This window comes from Perna viridis, chromosome 14 (genome assembly GCF_037379345.1).
Source record: "Perna viridis isolate PV_CMFRI_1.1 ecotype Kerala chromosome 14, ASM3737934v1, whole genome shotgun sequence".
Classification (NCBI taxonomy): domain Eukaryota; kingdom Metazoa; phylum Mollusca; class Bivalvia; order Mytilida; family Mytilidae; genus Perna; species Perna viridis.
Window position 1 is genome coordinate 23,593,907 of NC_142458.1, and position 22,829 is coordinate 23,616,735.

General features: G+C 34.5%; 2 protein-coding genes across 2 annotated transcripts; both read left to right on the forward strand.

Moving 5' to 3' along the window:
* The first annotated feature begins 1,215 nt into the window (after window positions 1–1,215).
* Window positions 1,216–2,461, forward strand: LOC148598689 (transcription intermediary factor 1-beta-like). Its single transcript, XM_088562152.1, has one exon. It carries the CDS (start codon window positions 1,297–1,299, stop codon window positions 2,275–2,277), a length of 981 nt encoding a protein of 326 aa, XP_088418278.1. The 5' UTR covers window positions 1,216–1,296; the 3' UTR covers window positions 2,278–2,461.
* Window positions 2,462–7,850: 5,389 nt separating this feature from the next.
* Window positions 7,851–21,394, forward strand: LOC148598690 (uncharacterized). Its single transcript, XM_088561245.1, has 2 exons — window positions 7,851–8,305; window positions 19,245–21,394. The coding sequence occupies exons 1-2, from the start codon at window positions 8,299–8,301 to the stop codon at window positions 21,296–21,298; spliced, it is 2,061 nt and encodes a 686-aa protein (XP_088417371.1). The 5' UTR covers window positions 7,851–8,298; the 3' UTR covers window positions 21,299–21,394.
* Window positions 21,395–22,829: the final 1,435 nt, after the last annotated feature.

The window sequence follows — 22,829 nt, forward strand, 5'->3', positions numbered from 1 at the left end:
CCAGAGAAGCCATTGAATATTGTGAAATTAGCATAGAAGCCTATGGGAAGTGGAATTAGTGGTTTTTAGCCTATATGACCGAGTCATTCAATAACGTTGATATCACTGTTCTTAACACATCCAGTTCACCTGGTACGAACATAGATTATATATTGTGTATGCATATAACTCCGCGAGATACACATTACAATACTACTTATAAGGAAGCAGATATTTTTCAGCTTATTCATTTTGCTAAGGGTAAATCGGTCTTTGGCCTCTTTTAGGTCGCATGTACACTTAAACGTTGTGCAGCAAGTAATTAAAGTTAAAAGAAAAGAATTAGTGTTTACAAACAAGCAAAAAATAAAATAAAACAAAACAAAACAAAATACGCTGATACTGATGGTTAGAAACCAATGTAAAAACGGCCTCTCTAAGATGAGCTACTCAAGTACTAAGTCTTATTATGTTACAGTTACTGTAACTATTTTATTAATCAATGAATGACACTGGTCATATCAGTGTTTTGGCGCTATTGAATATCGCAATACCGAAAATTGTATTTAGCTAGCGAACTAACATTACTGGGAATGTTTTAAGCACATGCAACAGACATTTTTATACATAATATGTACACCGTAACAGGGACTTTATATTACTACTATGTAGTCCGTGGCTGTAAATTTACGGGTCTAGCGGACTGTGTATTGATTTACATGTAACTAAAGAACTTAAACGTTTCAAGATCCATCTTCAATTATAATAGTGCCAATTGTACATGTACAAGGGCTTAGGCAAGGTCCCAATATTCTCCATAGGGGGATCCAAGTGGGAAGGCGGGGGCCTGGGCCTCCTTATCAATTTTTTAAAAAATTAATGATAATAACGAATATTTGTGTTCAAATGCATGCATTAAAACTGTGTTTATAAAGGACTTTTTTTGTGGCCCCCTGGTGGGCCCCTAGGTGATTCTCTGGATCCGCCAATGTTCATGACATTTTTGCATATTGACATTAAACGACAAACTATGATCAACCAATCAATCAAAAAGATACATTTATAATTATGTCAATACAGATTACAACATTGCTGTCTCATCATTCAAACACGCGTTTAAATTACTTATTAAAAAGAATTACAATCAGCGTTTGATCAATGTAACTTTACAATACTAAGCCCCCTATGTTCTATGATCAATGGTGTTGATATCTTTTTTTAAAAACTTAACTGGTGTTAACATCTGCTAGCTTATTTTGGAACATTAAATGTTACAATATTTTGTATTATATTGGAAAGAAAGACGCAATAATCGAAATGTCTTCAAAAATGGCATATAGGTCTTCCAATACTTGTGATATATGTCGAGAACATAAAGTTAAAGACTATTGCAATGAATGCGAACAGTATTTTTGTCAAAGTTGCAAAATGTTACACATGAGGACTAAATCAAATCGCCACCATACATTTAAAAAGGTAGACGCCTTCCGGAAAGATTTTGAGGTTCCGATATGCGAGCAACACAATGAGGATTATCTATACTTTTGCGACAGGTGCGAAGAGCCATGTTGTAAAGTGTGCATATTTACGTCACACAAGGGGCACAATATGTCCGATATTACAGAAACGGTGGCAAAAAGGAAGAAATTACTTGCATCAACATGGGAAGTGTATATCCGTAAGCTGGATGGCGCGAGAAAAAGCGTCGATAGTATGGAATCAAGTCTTCATTCTTATAGACAAAAAGTTTATAAAACGATTAAAGAAATCGAAAGCGAGGGTGTAAAAATTAAGACAGAAATTGATAAGACTATTGCTGACATGATAAGGGAACTCCGCGAAAAAGAGTCCGAAGAATTACAGAAAGTTACTGGCGCTGTTGATAAACTTAAGCGTCAACTAGAGAGAGGAATTCAGTTAGAATCTCACATCAACAAGGCGCTTAAGTCTAAAAATGATACTTCTATGTTGATATCATTGCGTAGATTTCAGAAAGACATGGCGTCGTACATTCCGGAAGTGGTACTCCCCTCTGATTTCTCCTACATGAAGGGGAATTCCAATATTGCATACGTGCAGTCTCTACTAGGAAGAGTTTTCTTCGAAAACGGAAAACAAGGTCAGGAAACTCCAATCGAGGCGAAGGACGATATAAAAAGACTGGCCAAAAAGTATGAACTTTGGATTTGTCAACTGTGTGGTATTGATAGGTATATAGACCACACAGAAGAACACTCATTTAAAACTCCTAGATGTTGTTACGGGTTTATGCAAAAGAGAGGAGCTGCCTACAGATGACAAAGGAGAACTGAAGACCTTCTTTTATACATCGTTACAAACGTTATTGCATTGTAACCATTGGTCTAGCTACAATGTGTCTAGCTCTTATCATTTTTATTGCCCATGCAATGTGCCAAATAATTGAGCAAATATTGTACTGTATGCATAATGTTACTATAATAAACTGCAGGCCTTTAATGTATATGTGAAATGTCTATAATTTTGAAAAAAAAATATGGGTACATGAAGAAGAAAAATATTTATTTTCCCATTAAGGGCCCTCCAAAGACATGAAAATTTATAAACAATTATAATTATATGACATTAACAATAACAATAGTATACACACGTGCATGTTTAAATAAGATATATAATTATTATTATGCTTATTACATGTACATGTAAGTACAATAAGTGATTATTATATGTAATCATGTTTGGTATTTTCTTAGTATGGTCGACATGAACTCTGTAGTCTATTCCATATTTTATCTAGTATATATGACAAATATTTTATTTTATGATACAGATTTTGACATGTAATATTCAGTATATATGGTATATATATATAGATATATGACTGATCGATGGACAACGACTCTACACGTTGACGTACTCCCAAATACATGTAATTTGAGTGCATGGGGAAACGCTCTCGGACCCAACAGAGCAGCCCAGCCGCTAGTAGGACATACTCTGAGTTCTTCGGTCGAGTATCCCGAAGGCTGGGCTCCGCTACCTCCAACTACTAACGGACATTTGCTAACAGAATCCCCGTAAGGGGCGGTCGTGCAAGATCCGTATGGATAGTCAAAACCGCAAAAACCCCCAATCATTATCAATGGACAACAAAAAAATATCCTCCTGTGTCTAAAGTAGAACAGCTATTAACTGTGTAAAGCAATACTTAGATGGATCTACATGTACCGATTACAACTAAACCGATTGCAGATTACAGAACATATTAACAAGTCAGCGTTGCATTTATTAATAATCCTCATTTATTGATTTGGCCAATGTGAATTCATCCCATCATTTTATGGGTCTCTTCGCCTGTTGTCCGCGATCTTTTAACAGCTTTTTTTTTTTAAAAACTTCATTTGAAAAACTTTGATCTTTAGGGAACAGTCAACTTTTGGTTCGGCTTGATTGAACTAAAGGATCGCGACGGATGCCTTTTATAATCAGCTTCTGATTTTGAGAGAATGTATTGTAACCTTTATAAATCTACATATGCAAATGCAAATCATCAGAACTCTCTAGGTTTGCCTTAACAAATGGTCCATCCATGCGACTCCATAGGCGACAGCAACCAACGTCCTATGGTACAGCAGGTGAGATCTGGTGTGCAGCATACATGCGCCGACATTTGCAATATTCATATGATTGGTATTAGTATACAACTGTTTATTAGCAAACTCACAGCCGCAATTATTGCGTAACAGGGGCTAAATACCATTATTTATAAATACAGAGGTAGCATACAAATCGAGTGCGACACTATCAACTTAAATTCAATAACATTGTCCAGGTAATTTAAATATGTGTATCATAATAATTAACACGTGGATGCAAACAAATATAATGTAAATATGATGCTACCGAATAATTATTTTTTCAATTTTCTGGATGAATATATTAAGACAATCTGGTGAGTACATTAGTATTACTATATTTTAACATTGTATACACTTAAGTAATGGGCGGATTAATATAGTAATATTCGGGAGCAATCTTTTTAAGTAAACTTACAATATCATCATCAGTGCAAAGACATATTATGGAATTCGTCCCCAAGACCAGTCATACATAAATAACAAATTCTACCATTTCCCGGAATATTTCGCCATCTACCGGTTTCGATCGGAAATTTTATGTTACATGTACGTAACTTACAGATAGTGATCCACCGTGCACGATTTAGTCTAAGTAAGTATGACTCAAGTTTAAACTCAGTCTTGAAATTTGAATAAAATTCCTCCGCGATGAAATATTCATATTCCCAAACTATTTCTGTATGAACTGATGTTGAAGACTTCGTTTTATGATTGTCTTTACAAAATTTACATGCAGGTTTTTTTGGACATTCCACATCTCATTAAAACAACAGTCATCAAAAATTGGCTTAATAAAAGATAACCATTTTGATTTACAGTTTCCGTTTCTTGTAGCTGTAAAGTTAATTGATACAATTTCCCAGATAGTTTTTGTCATTGTGTACAGGTTTACACCAAAAATTTAGCATCTTTAGTTTAATACCAAGTTCAAGTGAATATCTACCTAATTTAAATATGGTAAAATATATTATAACTTATAATTTGAGATGTATATGGCCATAAAACTAAGTAGAAAAAATTCATGGAATTAAAAAATGATTGATTGATTTGTAATAGTTCTATGGCACCTGGCAAATATATTTTTTGTTTGCATTTCAACGAACGAACGATTGGTCAAACGATTAGACCCTACTTAGTCCAACATGCTAAGTCGGATTGCACAATTATTGTTGGTCGTGGCAACAAACTAGATTCACGACTTGTTGTTCAAGTATTTATCTATTTAGAAATGTGACAATTCAGTTAAGATAGATATCTTTTTGGAATAACCACAAGAAACCTATAAATTAACAAAGTGTTGAAGGCAAATTTTATTGCCATCGGACGTATCGTACAAGTTTATTGTTAAATTTCAACCCCGTTAGTAGCTGAAATCTGATAGCCCGATCGAGGTACTGTTTCAATTAAATTTGACAAATAATGGGGTTAAAGGTTAAATGTATGTACAATAGTTCTACTTTAATAGGGACACTTATTTATTGGAGAGTAATGGTTTAATATTTTGAAAAAAGAGGGAATCTTGAAAGGAGAAAGGATATAACATTAATTTACATCAATTCACCTTCTGCTATAATAAATTAAAAGTAAGTGCATTGGAGAAAATAGTTTATAATTATTTTGGTGGAAAGATTACCAGTAATCAGGCTGGGATTCATAGGTTCGCCCCTTAAATTGGGTCTTTTTTTTGCATGAAATATGGATTCTTCACGAATCTACCCACTTTCCCCGATTTCCATGCCTCGCTCTGCTCTGTCTTCAATTTTATTTGCGCCCCTAACCTGAAATATCCTAGATCCGCCCCTAGTGACACATCAAAGTGTAGCATAATTTGATTTGGAATAAATTTTAAGATTTCACTGGTGCCGGATTCTAGGAGTTCCATGAGTTTTAAACTCTTTTAATATTTTCTCAGCACAAGTTTATATACTTTTCTGGATCCGCCCTAGGACTTGATTTTTGTCGGTTGTCATAATTACTAAGGGATTGCGCCAATTTAGCGTCCTTTTGCGCATTTGTATCAATTTCGCCCTTACTTTTACAAAAAAACGTGTACTCATTTGCACCAATTATGTACCACTTAAATGCAATATTGTAAAATTGAAGACAATTATTATGACTTCCCTCATCTTTTATCCCGGCTTGGGACTGGCAGTATCTGAACTGGGTGGGTTAATGTCATTGAAAACTGATTTGTGAACACTTTTTTGATAAACCACAAATCTCTACCATGTGACTGCACTTACTAATCTTTATTAAATAACATTATATCAAGTTATAGTTGGAACATTTCTCTCGACCGCCACTTAGCATTCATTATTCATACACCCACACGATACATGAGTATATTCACTGAAATACCGATAATGAATATGGTGAATATGTTAAAGTTACATGTAAATTGGCTGGTGCAAATGATTTCCCCATTCTAACGCAATTTAAAAAATCAGAAAGAAGTTTGTGGCGCAAATGATACTTCTAAAAATATGAAATTGGCGCAAAAGGCCGCTAAGCATTAGCTGCAACCGGCCCGTGCAGGCCCGGGTGTTAAAAGAATAGGTCTGCAGCAGCGCTAAGCTTGTCGGAAAAGGCGACTAAATAGTGCTCAGAACCCTAGCCGGGGGCTAGGGCGTTCTGCCCACAGAGCAACTGGGATGTGTGCCCCATGTGGTGGAATGGGGTACCCCTGGTGTGTTACATGCTGGGGTTGTCAGGCTATAATATGGAAAACCTGACCGCACACCATAGTGGCGCACCGTGTTGGGAAAGATACCACGTTCCTCGCACGTTAAATAAAGAACCCTACTGTGGTATTCTCCCGGAGTAGGAACCATAGGGCTCCGCCACAGGAGGCTAAATTGCCCGACCCTACCCACCTCTCCCTATTTCCAGTGGCAATCAAAATTTGTCGACCCCATTGTCCTTGTGTCCCATCCCTTTCTCATTTCAGCATCATTTCATGTTCATTTTATCATCAATTTCATGTTCATCGTCTGAATATAGCTGAAATATTGCTGCTCGGACGTTAAACTCCAACAAACAAACAATTAGAGGCAACCTATTTATTATTTAACGCAATTGGAAATTGACTAGAAAACTGTGTCCGGCTTTATGATGTGAAAGTGATTCTACAATTAAAACACAAGAATAAAGAGGAATTCCTGCTCAACATCAGATAATTTAAAAGCTCAAAGTCCTTTGACTTGAGTTTTATCGGATAAAGCTTTGATGTGATAACGCTTCAGAGAAACTATTCTATGTAAGAATCAGGTAAAACATCTGCTGTTTGCACTTTGAGAAAGTAATGCTTAGAAATTACGAAATTATCAATGATCATGATTACCAGAAGACATTTGAACGAAGTTAAGAAGAATATATATACGATTCACCCTCTCTTTCAGTATAACTAGAGGCCCCAAGGAGCCTAAATCTCTTACCTATAGAATTGATATTATTTTGTCGTATCATTTTGTTCATAAATAAAAGGGGTCTCTATACTTGTATCATTTCTGCTATTTTCTGCTATCTGGGCCAAACAACAACTATAACAGTAATCATTTGTAAAAAGCATTGAGGTCCAAAACTCTATTAAATTTCAAAACATTAGCACTTGAGATTTCAGAGGTGTCGATCTTTCATAATGAAAACATTAAAAAAGCAAAACAAATTACAAAAAGGGCTATGATGCCAACAAAAAAAAATCTGATACATGTAACATCATGCTTAATATTTTCACCCAAGTCAAAACTAAACATTTTTTTGCCATATTTGAAGTTTTTGGTGGAATCTGAGTTGCTCATTTACTTTTGTTACTTTGTATGTATTATTTTGGTTATTTCATTCTGTTCTTGAACTACATTCTTTTTCTTGATTACTACTGCAAAAGAAAACTGCTGTTTACCCCGATGATATATTTTTAGTAACGACAGCCATGTTGTCGACGGAAAATAATTTCTACATCTACGCACAATAGAAGAAACATACTTGAATATTTTATAGTTTCAGAGAAGAACATATTAGATTAAAAGAACAAAAAATTAAATAATAAATAATAATAAAAAAAATAACAAACAAACAAAAAACGGCAAAAAGGGCAATAACTTCCACATGGAATATATGGAAATTTCGCCATGGATAGAGTTTGTGTTGCCGAATACTAATTTATCTATGTCAGAATTTGTCTAAACCTAATGGTTTGGTTTTAGGGGTATTTGCAAAACACTGGTATTCGCCCCTCCTAAAGCCTTTTGTAACAATTCTGTTCTAATTACGTAGTACGGTATGAGAGGAGAAATGTTTGAAAATTAATTGTTAAATTGTTATCTGCTTACATTGCGGAAGTATCAAGTGGGCATTAAAAAAAAAAAAAAAAAAAAAAAAAAAAAAAACTATCCTCTGTTAAGGTAGGTCCAGTCAGATAAAGCTGAATGATGCTGAGACATTGGAGTTATATTTAGCTATGACAAATGCTGCAGAAGATAAAAGTTTCCTGTAACGTGTGAAAGTGATTCTATAAGAATTGACATACAATAAAAAGTGTTTATTTCCCTGATTGTCAGATAAACACATGTTTAATCGGAAAGTGAACGTACATGCATCTCACAAACTGTGGCTTGATTTAGATATTTGTCAACGTGCCTCTCTGTACACACTGGACAAAGATATAAGTTTCATACAGTTCCTGTTGAGAAGTTAGGATCAGACTATGTCAGGTTGGTCATGTAATAGTTTTTATTTATATACAGGTCTACAGTGTGATAACGCAAAGGATGAAATTGCTTTGGGTGAAATTCTCCTGGTTCATGGTTGAGATCAGAATTCATTACATAATTACTGAGTAAATCACATAACCCATACATTGTGTACATATATCTATAAAAAATTATATGGTCATCCGAATCGTGAATTCCAAAAGAGAACGAAAATAAGTTTTCAATGGATGGTTTTCACAGTCACATGTCTTCCATTCCGGAAAATATCTCCATGTATCGGATATGTTATCACATATACTTGGGTTCGTAAAGTACAATTATTCCAACTATTTCATTAATAATATCTTCATTTGAATATACTAACATAATAATAAATATTAAAAAAACGAAATTTGAACCGCATATCAAAAATGAATTAACCAACAGAATGATTAATCATAATTATGCCAAGCACAGATTATGTTGATTAAATTTTAAATATAAGGGAGCAATCATTTTATTTTTATGTTGTAGGATTAAATTTGAAAAAAGGAAGGGTGGTAGCATTTGGTAAAAAAAGGCAGGATGCATCTGTTGAAAAAAAAATCAGAATAAGTTTTTTGTAAACAATTAATTTGTCATATTTGTATATATCATGAAAAAAATCCAGGACAGGCTGGAATCAAAAATAAAAAGTCAGGAAACTACAAAACATAAATATCCAGGACGAAAAAAATTATCCTACCCCCCTCCAAAAAAAAAAAAAAAAATCAAATTGTTGATCCCTAAATCAGTGAGGTATTGAAGGTCTAAAATACAAATCAACCATATGTCTACCAAGAAATTATAATTTCTACATTTTGTGAAGTTTAATGCATGGTTTAATTGAGATTGACTGCATGTGACGTAAACATGATATAAATACTGAGCTAGGTCCCTAGGGCATGTGACGTAAACATGGTATAAATGCTGAGCTAGGTCCCTAGGGTAAGTGACGTAATCATGGTATAAATGCTGAGCTAATGTTTCTAGGGTAAGTGACGTAAACATGATATAAATGCTGAGCTAATGTTCCTAGGGTAAGTGACGTAAACATGATATAAATGCTGAGCTAATGTTCCTAGGGTAAGTGACGTAAACATGATATAAATGCTGAGCTAATGTTCCTAGGGTAAGTGACGTAAACATTGTATAAATGCTGAGCTAGGTCCCTAGGGTAAGTGACGTAAACATGATATAAATGCTGAGCTAGGTCCCTAGGGTAAGTGACGTAAACATGATATAAATGCTGAGCTAATGTTCCTAGGGTAAGTGACGTAAACATTGTATAAATGCTGAGCTAGGTCCCTAGGGTAAGTGACGTAATCATGGTATAAATGCTGAGCTAGGTCCCTAGGGTAAGTGACGTAAACATGATATAAATGCTGAGCTAGGTCCCTAGGGTAAGTGACGTAAACATGATATAAATGCTAATGTTCCTAGGGTAAGTGACGTAAACATGATATAAATGCTAATGTTCCTAGGGTAAGTGACGTAAACATGATATAAATGCTAATGTTCCTAGGGTAAGTGACGTAAACATGATATAAATGCTGAGCTAATGTTCCTAGGGTAAGTGACGTAAACATGGTATAATACTGAGCTAGGTCGCTAGGATAAGTGACGTAATCATAGTATAAATGCTGAGCTAGGTCCCTAGGGTAAGTGACGTAATCATGGTATAAATGCTGAGCTAGGTCCCTAGGATAAGTGACGTAAACATGGTATAAATGCTGAGCTAGGTCCCTAAGGTAAGTGACGTAAACATTGTATAAATGCTGAGCTAGGTCCCTAGGGTAAGTGACGTAATCATGGTATAAATGCTGAGCTAGGTCCCTAAGGTAAGTGACGTAAACTTTGTATAAATGCTGAGCTATAGTCCCTAGGGTTAGTCAATAAGAGTAACAACAGCATTACCAAACACTAATCCGATCCATAATCAAAGTCCAAAATAAATCTGACAGAATAGTTATTGCCCCACCGGAGCAGTTGGTACTGCAATGGTCATGACTTGGTACAAGCATTTCAAACGAAATGTTGGGTTAAATCTAGGTTTTACAGAGCGCTAAACCTCCCTCTCCCATTGCGGCGTGAATATACCAGTGGTTTGTGGTCAAACGAAATTAGCCAATTGTAATTCTTTGAAATATATTTTATTGACAGCAATGAGCGGTTAAGTAAGCTCAGAGTAGTCATGTCCTTCAATGGGTTGGTCGAAACCGTCATTTCACCTTATTTTAATTTTCTCAAGGTTGACAAGGTGGATATTTCGTTATTAGAAAGAACAGGAATATTGTGCCATCTGGTTGATCCCTTTGTTATGGTATGCCGTTCTCGACAAAGAGTATAATCAAAGAAAGCAAGATTCTAGCAGAAATCAAAAGAATAAGATTTAGTGACAAAGATCAGAAAGGGAAAACAGACACACACAACAAAGAAAATAAACATAACCAAAATAATACGTACAAGGCAGCAAAAGTAAATGAGCGACTCGGATTCCACTGGAAAAGTATGGGAATAAAATGCGATTTAAAATTACACACTCAAAATTAAAAGTCTTATTTCACACTCAAAATTTGTATTTTGCACTGTGATTTCATATATGCACCAGAATTTGCTAAATTGTGCAGAAAAATGAAAGGGCACACTCAAAAATCGGAATTGCACACTCAAAACTTGGCGATTTTTTTACACGCATAAATCTTTAATATTGATTACGGACTGGCACTAAGCCGGTCCGTAATGGTACCTATAAAATGCGAAACGAAACAATTCGAAACGAAACGAAATCGATAAATTGCAAAACGAAACTATAAAGTGCGAAATGAAACTGTAAAATGCGAAACGAAACAGAGAAAATTAATGTACGTGAATTGTAGCTATATACACACATATGTACTTGAAATAAATCTTTAGATGTATACAGCGATAAATATTCAAAAAGGATTAACCAAGATTAACGTATGTATATGTATGTATGTATGTAAGAATGTACTACTCTTATTCGTGTCTATAGCAGAGTGAATGTCTCCTTCCTTTTCTTTTTTTTTCTCATTTAGAGTGTAAATTCCATATCATTATTCAATGATGCTCCAATATTTAATCCAGTAACTAACCAAATTCCACGGTAATATACCATAACTCGGGGAAACAGCAACTATAGATAATTGCACACCAACCGAGACACCTACAAATTCTCGTTCTTTCCAGAACCATCAGGAACTGGAACAGCCTTCCAGTCAGTGCCAGATATGCCAGTGCCACCGAGGCGTTCAATGGGCAGCTAACCAACACCATAACTGACTCCCACCAGGCATCGACAGCAAGAGGCCATGTTTTTAACCTGTACATAATTTGGTTTTAAAGTTGTAAAAAGGAGGCTTTTAGCTCTGTCCCGGGTGCTACATTGAAGAAGACATTCACTCTGCTATGGACACGAATAAGAGTAGTGGTACCAGTATCGTATTGCATATCCCTGAGCGGGTGTACGTCAAAACATGGATGCCATAAAAATATAGTGCATTTTCTTTTTGCCTCTCTACAAACTAATGTTTTGTCAAAAGACATGAACAATGACTTAAAAAAATAGAGCAAACATCACACTGTAAGATGAAGAACTTTTTTAAAAGAAAATCTAACATAATATCATAAAAATGTTCCACTGAAAAGGTTGGTTTGGTGAGTGCAAAACGAAAGTGAAAGTAGGGAAAGTGGCTATTTATAGTTCAAGACTACTTTTCTGTCCAATCTTCGTGGACTCACCCTATTTTCTTTGCGGGAAATTATTTTTTCACATGTCCTTAGAAATGCTACATAAGTGAAAGTTTTATTGAATCAATTTACATATTTTTTAAAAAATCCTAAAAATATGCACTTCACTATAGAAGTCTATGGGAAAATTAATACGATACTGAGACCTAGTAAGCCAGTTTTTCAAGTAAAGTTGGATATTCAGCAAGTGGTCTTTACCAGCTGAAAAAGTAGTACCCCAATACAGGTAACACTTTTAAGATGAATTAGCCAACTTTTGAACCTGATTTTTTATGGTAGCTCTGGTTTTTTGCATTTATAGTTAATTTTTACCAAATTTGGAAATGCATTTTGTTTTCATGAATTTGTAGGATATCAGTTCAATAAAATTATTATCTTGACTATTTATGATGAGCATATCTATATTCAGGTAACCTAAAGCAAGTAATACTCCTGCATAAAGGATAGTTTTCAAGTTACAACACATTTTAAGTATGTGGTTAGGACTTGAAAATAGTCATTTTCCATACATTGCCTCTTATATATGAAAAAATGAATATTTTTTTTATTTTTTGTTTTTCTTTCAAATAAATAGCTAAAATGAGTTGCCATATAACTGTGTGGTTGATTTAAACACAGAAATGTCACAAAAGTCATCAGCCAATTTTTTAGTGGACTTTTTTCAGTGGTTCAAATGGACAGATTCTAATGCGGCAAGAAAAATAATGGTGTTTTTTCATATAAAAACTGAATTTTTTCAAAAAGTATCTAAAGCAGACAATTGTTATTATAATATTTATACCAGTAAACTATATTTCTTGCATCATAGCTATCTGTTTTAAAGAAAAAGTCCTTTTCCTGTCACATTGAGGTCCATTTGTATCTGCCTGGGGTACCAAAATGGCTTAAAATCTGTATTTTCTGCATATGAAAAGCTATATTTTTTTAAAACTATGATATTGGTATAATTTTTTCTGGATTTATTATAATTGAAATGACCATATCTATAGTTTAAAACAGTTGGTTGTACCGGTCATTATACTTTACTTTAAACAAGAGGCTCCCTTGAGTTAAAGACAAAAAAGGAGGTTCGGATATTAATATTTCCATATATGGAACTCACAAGTGGGGATTAAATAATGATTTAGAACTCATAGTACAGCTCATGTATCTACCATGTCAGAATAAACCACAAAGTTGCTTAGTTTGATTAATACAGCAGCTTTTTATCAAAAGTAATATTTTCTGGCTAACATTGAGATATTAGTCTTATGCCTGGAATAGGGTACCTATATAAGAATTTTAATAGAAAACTCATGTTTGTAGCAGGGCAATGATATTCTGAATTTTCAGTATGGAAATGAATACTCTAGCAGAAAAACAACAACTTTTAGGATTATATTGAAATGTTTATTAGTAATAGGTACCAGTATCGTATTGCATATCCCTGAGCGGGTGTACGTCAAAACATGGATGCCATAAAAATATAGTGCATTTTCTTTTTGCCTCTCTACAAACTAATGTTTTGTCAAAAGACATGAACAATGACTTAAAAAATAGAGCAAACATCACACTGTAAGATGAAGAACTTTTTTAAAAGAAAATCTAACATAATATCATAAAAATGTTCCACTGAAAAGGTTGGTTTGGTGAGTGCAAAACGAAAGTGAAAGTAGGGAAAATGGCTATTTATAGTTCAAGACTACTTTTCTGTCCAATCTTCGTGGACTCACCCTATTTTCTTTGCGGGAAATTATTTTTTCACATGTCCTTAGAAATGCTACATAAGTGAAAGTTTTATTGAATCAATTTACATATTTTTTAAAAAATCCTAAAAATATGCACTTCACTATAGAAGTCTATGGGAAAATTAATACGATACTGAGACCTAGTACATTCTTACATACATACATATGCATACGTTAATCTTGGTTAATCCGTTTTGAATATTTATCGTTGTATATATCTAAAGATTTATTTCAAGTACATATGTGTGCATATAGCTACAATTCACGTACATTAATTTTATCCCTTTCGTTTCGCACTTTACAGTTTCGTTTCGCAATTTATAGATTTCGTATCGATTCGAATGATTTTGTTTTGCTTCGAATTATTTCGTTTCGATTTCGTTTCGCATTGTAAAGGTACCCGTCCCTAATAGAATATGATTTATGAGTTACTGCGAACCTGTGTTTTATTAACTGCTGACTGCTAACAGCACTTAATAAAATATTGGTCCGATTACAAATGCCTCATTGAGTGAGTTAAATGTAACCATCCTTTTCTATTCTATGTTGTCTATATTGTTTTAACAAAGACAATGGAAGATTTAAAACGGAACTCCGAAGCTCTAAAAATAGATGCGAATTATCTCGGGAGTATGTATAGATCGTTGGAGCGAAGACAATCATTCAACTTCGAGAAAAGATGCATTTGTGATGAGAAATGCGCCAACTTGTTTTAAACGAGGTGTTTAAATGATGTTCAAATGGTGCAACAAATTTGACGTCATTTAACATAAATAGTCAAGAATGGTATATTTTGGTTGTTTTTTATTCGGACATATTTACATCCACAAAAATACCTCCACACCAAAGAACAACTGTATATTTTCACACATGATAAACTATGTAATAATGAATGTGTTCACCAATAATAAAGTTGTTGTTTGGGTGTGGACATAATTTCTTTGCCAAAAATAACCAAAAGGTGACCTTATCCTTGCCATGTACCATCAACTATAAGGTTTGTGCATGCATACCGTCTTAAAACTGTGAAATTTCATGAAAATTGCGAAACGAACACGAAACGAACACGAAACGAAAATAATCGACAAAAGAAAGAATCAAAACGAAACAATTTGATAAAATGAATCAAATCGTAATAAAAACATAATTGAACGATACAAATAGAAACAGAATGAAGCGAAACTAAATTGAATAAAAGAGTAATCAAGGGAACCAAGGTTATAGCGGTAATCAAAAGAATGTAATCCAGGGACAAAGACCAGACATGGAAAACAGACATACACAACAAAAAACATAAAGTAACTAAAATCATACATACAAAGTAACAAAAGTAAATGAGCAACTCGGACTCCCCTAAAAACTGGGAGCATGGACCAGGTGCACCGGTAGGGTAAGCGATCGATAAATCGTAGGTGATATGTTGAAATGTTTTCAGACGTTTCGCAAATTATAAGAACCATGAAGTTTACCAGTGCCGGACAATTCGATCCAAAGACATTTTGAACCATGACAACAATTATTTCCTTATGAATGCTGGACATTTCGGCCAATATAGACATATCAGACCATGACAATTGGTATAGTGCTTTCGGACATATATCATTTATACAAAATTTACCAACTTTGAAGATTATAAGTATAATATATCAAGTCAGAGCTGACAAAAATTATCAGGATTGTTTTTAATTAATGTTTCTTCGGGAGCGTTAAAAGGTTTCACCTTCATCATATTACCTAATAGACTAAATACCATATTTGGTCTATGCATCCTTCTTGGTGCGTATATATTTGATCTCATACAATACATCCGGTTCAATCCCAATCGGAAGTACTCGGCCATTTCCGCTACACTAACTTATAACCGGATGCAGAAAGGAGAATTTCTTTTTGAACAAATTGCCAGAATTGTAATCATAGTAATCAAAGTAGCTTTATCCACCAGGTAGCGCTAAAATAGTTAGCTATCACTAGAAATAAAGAACAATGACTCTTTCAAAAATTTTGGCGCGAAGTTAGGAGCTTAGAATAAAGGTAATGGTGAAAATCTCAACCAATTTAACTATGATTTTGGAATCGGATCGGTCAAATTCCTGACAGATTCTTCCGCCTAGTGCCTCTGAAGTTTTTCTTTTGAGTAACGAGAAAATCTGAGGAGTTCCGATTGGTGCAATCGATAAATCGTAGAAGGTGATATGTTGAACTAGTCATAGACATGATTATATGTTATTTCTGCGTTTTAAAATTGCGCACAATTTTAAGTATGTAAACAACATTTTTGTTGGTTATGTTCTTTTGGGGTGCGTCCTCTCATTTATCAGAACGATTTATCAATTTCTAGACCAAGTGCTGTATAAAATATTTTGAGTGCTTAGCAAACATTTTGAGTGCGTAATAATTTTTTGTGTACATGTAATTAGAGATTTAGAGCGTGGAATAAATATTTTGAATGTGAAATTTTACATCACATTTTATTCTCGTACCTTTAACGAGGACGGCGTACAATAATTTATGAGTTTGGAAATGGCAGGGCCAATGGCAGCAGGACATATTTCATATCTAAGAACAGTTTTTGTTGATCAAGCTGCAACATATTTGATTACATATGCTCGCCTTATTGCAAAGACACGACGATACGAACATATAACACCAGTTCTTGTATTGCTTCATTGGTTACCTTTGAAATTTAGACCTATGTAACAACAAAATATTGATGTATACTTTCAAGGCGTTGCGTGAACGTGCTCCTCAATACCTTAAAGACCTTGTGAAACGACATGAGCCACAAAGAACCTTACGTTCACAGTCACAGACAAGTGAACCAAGTGCGACGAAAAACATATGGGGAGCGTCGTTTTGACAGGGCATCCGCAAAGATCTGGAATGGTTTACCGTCAACTCTACAGAACGAACAGTCTTTCGAGGTTTTTAAGAAACGTATAAAAACCCACCTGTTTAGGCTAGCATATGAATGACTATACTGAATTCTTGTTTGACGAACACTGTGATATCGTTTGCTTTTACTTAACAATACTTAACATTTCTATGATTATTTTATTTTCATTTTTGTTTCTAATTTAGTGGGTTTAAATATTAGATAATTATTCATTATTTTAGACTTTAACTGCTGCTTTTTGTAAATATATATTTTTATTCTCATGACATTCATAATTTTTTGTAAATTTTATGTATTTTTATTCTCCATTTCTCATGACGTTCATATTTTTATCGTTGGTTTCATTTTTGGTGTAATATATTTTATATTTTATTGAATGACATATGGGTGTGCATGCATGTATGTGACTGTACATCTTTTGTGTGTATGGTGGTGATTATGGTGTTGTGTATGTGATGGTATGCGACTGTGCGCGCAATTGTGAGTGTCGGTATGTATGTGGGTGTATAATGGTATTCTCGTGTGTGGATATGAGCTTGTGTGTACTTTTATATATTTATTTATGTAATGTAAAGCGTCTAGAGTAATTTTATTAGTGTTTGCGCTATATAAACTTTGTTTATAATAATAATAATTCATACTTTCTCACACAATTTGGTTCCTCTTTATATTCAATTATGTTATAATTTGAATCCTGGTTGTTCACCATTAAACAAATGATCAAAGTGGTACTGTATGTGCATTTGCCTAACTGAATCCCCTTTAGGCTGCATGAAGGATTTGTTTAGTTTTAGAAGGTAGTTGGTTTACAAAGGTTTAACGTGCATTGAAACTGACATAAAAATTCTTCAAACGTTGTCTGGTTTATTCAGGTTCAGTTTTCCATTTTTATCTAAAGGCATTAGTTAACAGCTATTTGTTGTAAGATCCTTGAACAAATACTAATAAGTAACATCAGGAAACATCTAGACATAAATAATATTTTAAGTGATTGTCAACATGGCTTTAGAAGTACACGCTCGTGCGAAGCGCAACTAATAACTTGTGTTCAGTACATATCCTAAACTATTGTGGAATTAGAAATAATAATCTTAATTGAATAAACGATTTTTTTTATCAAACAGACAACTACAGGTCATCATAAATGGCACTCAATCTTATCAAAATTATCTGTAGATTCAGGTGTCCCACAGGGTACCATATTGGGCCCTACCCTATTTTTATTATTTATTAACGATCTGCCAGAGCATGTATCTAGTAAAGCTCGTCTTTTTGATGAAGACTGTTTATTATACAGGATAACAAATAAAATAAGTGAATCTGATGAATTACAAAAGGATTTCACAAATCTTGAACTGTGGGAATCAGAATGGAACATGAAATTCAATCCAGAAAAATGCTATGTCATAAATATTTCTAAAAAAGCTAAACCAATTTATTTCTATATAAACTGCATAACCATATACTTGAGACTATACCAGACAGCAAATATCTAGGTGTCACTTTAAGTAGTGATCTCGATTGGGGTCCACATATTAACAAAATAAACTTACGCTTTTTACGTAGAAATATGAAACACTGCATACGGAAGGTTAAAAGCCTTACGTACACATCACTTGTGCGTCCGATCGTGGAGTACTCCTCGCCAGTTTTGGGAGCCATATAAACCACACCAAATTGCTCAGCTTGAGCAGATTCAGAGAAAAGCCACAAGGTATGTCTTCAATGACTGCACAAATAAAACACCAGGTGCAGTGACTGGCATGACAAACACTCTTAATTGGGAGAGTCTTCAATCTCGCAAGACAAAAGCAAGGCTTGTTTTACTTTATAAGATAAATGGGGGTTAGTGGAAGTTACAAATAATATGATCACACAATCAGATAGGCGCACTAGACGCCAATATAAATTTAGGCAAGTTTATACAAACAAAGATTTATATAAGTATTCCTTCTAACCAAACACTATAACAGATTGGAACAATCTCCAAGAATCTATTTGTATGTCACCTTCCCTAGAGTCGTTCAAAAGTGGTATCTTCTCGTTAAAATTTGAAGGACGTTATCTATCTAAATAATAAAATAAAATAAACCGAACCACTGTACATAATGCAAACATGTTTAACTTTTATGCTATATATTTTAACACTAATTGTAATGAATTGCGAACTTGTCTTTTAACGTTAAATTTCCGAACCCCCATTTTCATGTATATAGCACGGCAAGTTCCGGGAGGTTCTACACTCCTTGCGGAGTCTACTCCCATAGTGAAAGATGATGATGAAGGAGGTAGACTAGGGTAAGAGACATAGCTCTTGAAATCAGTGATATGTTTGTATCATATTCAATTTCACCAAAGCCTATGAAGCTTTCATCTGAAACAGAATGAAATTAATCCAAGTTACTTTGATGCTTACATAAAATGTGGAATACGAACGTTCTAATGATTTGTATTAGTTGTGTCCCTAACCCTAGGTCTACCTCCTTAAACAGGTTTCACTGTAATATTTAACTAAATTTTCTATTTGAAGGCATATCAAAAGACAATGAACAGGAGTGGTCATTGGAAATGTACCGTCTACTTAGTAATGTTTTTGGTTCAAAACAAATTACTCTACTTCGACAAAACAACAATGAAATGAAGACCAAACTTTACAACAGCGTAATGGATCCAGAACTAAATCAGATGGTTTGCAGTGGAAGTTTTGGAGAAGGATTAGAATTTGCAGACAGTGACATTGATGTCATGTTTTGCGTCGGAAGATCATTTGTATCTGTTTTTGAGACGGAGGAGGAAGCAAATAGATGTAACGATTGTATTGTAAAAATAGTAATGGACAACGAAAACACGAAATTGGGTTTTACAAAACTGCGAGTATACAACGTCCGTGGACTTGTGGATGCTATAGCCTTCATGTGTGAAGAGTCATATGTTTCATGTAAGCAGTTTAAAGAGTTTATGATGAGTTCAAATCGAGAAGTAAATGTCAAGTTACATGGCCCATGTGTTTCAACAATTGATGACACTCTTGACGTGGCTTTCGCTCTCCGTTGTAATAAATGGACAAAACCAGCACAACAGTGGCCTGTCAGGAGTAGATTCGGTTGGCCCAGTAATTATTTGATTAAAACTGTAACAAATTATGGTGTTTTATTTGTACCAAAAGGCTGCAAAGAGTCGAAAAATGAAGATTTAGAATGGAGAATATCGTTTTCGGTTGCCGAGAAACTACTTATTTACTCCTTTACGCACACGCAAATGTTATGCTATGCTGCCATGAAGTGCATACTTAAAGACCTCATTCAACCTAAGCATCCAGAATTGTTGTGCTCATATTTCATTAAGACGATTATGTTTTGGTTAGCTGAGGAGAAAGACCCAACTTTTTGGGCCCCACAAAACATGCTATGCTGCTTCGAAACTTGCTTGAAGCGACTCGTGTATTGTGTTGAATATAGAACATGCTTGCATTATTTTATTTCTGATGTTAATTTCTTTGAATGTCGATTCAGTGACCAACAACAAACCGAGTTGCTTATTACATTAAAAGAAATAAATGATATCGGATGGCAAAGCATTTTTCTAAGCAATCGTGTGGTAGGCGTTGATAATTTTGACCCATTTTCTAACTTTGAAATTCAAAATGAATCCAACCTGTTGGCTGGTTTCAAACACCATGCATATCTTATCAGCATGAGAGTTGTTCTCCATATTTTGAGATGTTTCAACACTTCAAAAAATATCAGACTACTTTTCTTCTATTTTGCACGTCTGATTGTTGACAAGGTAACAAAATATGCATGTGTTGGTTCATATAAAACAAACAAAGACATTTATTCAGATTATACATCGTGTAAATCGCTTTTACTTTCAGCAACGTGCTGCAATGCTTTGTGTGCGTGGTCAGCTCTTGCATTGCTCTTTCATTGCCATGGGAACTACCTAAAATCAAAAACTGTTGCCGGACATTGCTTAGACGTATTTCAATCTGTTAAGGATTCGCTATGTGAAATTAAGTCGTACGTAATTACAAAACCTAAATGGGGATATATTTCCCATTTTACAGAACATTACAACAGTAATGAGCTAATTTTCAGTTCAGTTTCTAACTTATTACCAGCAGAAATCAGACCTCGTTTGAAACCTAAAGATCATGAAACGTTTCTTAGGGTACACAAAAATATTGAAACATTCAGCAAAATCAGAGAAAGGAATATACCGTATTTTTGTACTTCAGAAAAGTTTCATAGCTGCCGCGAGCTACGGCGGACAGGTGTTTCGAATATAATTAATCCACAAATAGATATTGATCTTCAAGACCTCTTGGAAATACGATTTTACGCAGTGTGGGCTGATCTCTTAGAAGGCATGTGGACGAGTTTTCACTCCTTGACATTGCTACATTTTGTTGATTGTCTGTCTTCGTATTATCTAAATGATATCCGAGGAGCACACAAGGCACTGCACAATCTTGAAACTGAGATTAATTCGAATTTCCTGTTGCATTGGGCCAACGGTAAAGCCACAGGAGACCTTGCCTGTTTGAATAAAGCAAAACAATTACTGGGTAAACAACGACGCTAAAATTAAAAACTGTTTTCGACGAAATGAATGATTCACAGCAAAATGTAAATGGGGTTTTATAAAGAGTAATAACGTACCACCTTTAATTTTCATTGTCATTAAATAAGAATTTACTGTTTGTTACTTAAACTATTTTTGACAGGGACCGTCAGTACCCTTATTTGACAGGGACCGCCAGTACCCTTATTCTTTCGGAATGTCCAGTCTGCAGTAGAATGATATTAATTTGGCTTTCAGACCAAGAAGAAGTAATACCAAAGGTGCTATCGGGGGGGGGGGGGGCAAAACAACACCGAAAACATTTAAAGGACACACACGACTAATAAAACTAGTACAACTTACAAAAATAAGCAAAACAAAAAGTTCTTACTGAACAACAAATAGCCTAGACTCGAATAAAAACAGCGGGACGAACTCAGATGTGCCAGAGTAATCAGAAGTTCCCGCTCCATGCAAGACACCAACTGTATTCTCAACTGATGAACAAGTCCAGTGAATGGAAAGGAAATCTTTGACAATAGGAGGTCCCTTACTATATCGAAATGATCGCTTAACTTTGGTCAGTCAGGTCACAGGGGTTTGTTCTCACTATGTGCATCCCGACTATTACATGTATATAAACGTGCTTATATACTATACATGTAGTTGAGCTGCATATTTGAAAGTGGGAGCAAGCTACTGTGGTCAGGTCATGCATATGGTGACGACCGTATAACTTTTGACAGTTCGACTTCAATCTATAAGCAAGACATATCCTAGCCCTAGTAGACATAAAAGTTACTTGGAGTATGCGCCATCTAAATCGATTTTACACTGCCACTAAAAATAAAAGATGATTGTTATATACAATTGACGCAAAAAACATTAAGAAATTAAAAGCCGCCGAAGCATACAAAACGATGCATCTTACATTCAAATTTAAGGCAAAGCACACAGTCGGAAAAAATAATCGAAACAAAACAATAAAAGTATGTAATAAGTGACTGTAACAAAAGCCCAATTTACATGCACAATTTTACAAACGTATGTATTTTTACACACTTGTGTAAATATACATGGGTGTGCACAAGCTGCATATAAATGCAAATACACACGAATGTAAATCTATACATCGTGTATTTTTACATCACATCTGGAATAAACGTAAATGGAATGAAATAAATTTTGCTGATTCAAACACGTACGGATGATATTAGTCCCTCCAAAAAAGTCATTTGAACAAACTGAAATTTATTTTGTTACAGGGTTTGTATGTCTCGTTCTAGTTTCAGTTTCACTATGTAGAACGTAGTTAAATCCGAAGACCGATCTGCATTTTATTGTTTACTCCCAGGAAATCGAAACGTGTACACAACGCAAAATCTTTTTATGCTTTTTTATGTTTTTTTTAAACATTTTTATCCTGTAGAACTAGATATTAGTGTCATTTTTTATTAGAATTTCTATCCAAAAAGATATTTTGCTTTTGGTATTGAACCCAATGATATGTTGATGACGAATCTCCGTGCATTTGAATGGTAGACGAGGACCC

Coding starts and splice junctions, on each gene's coding strand:
- LOC148598689 (XM_088562152.1), top strand. CDS start 1,297: ATGTCTTCAAAAATGGCATATAGGTCTTCCAATACTTGTGATATATGT.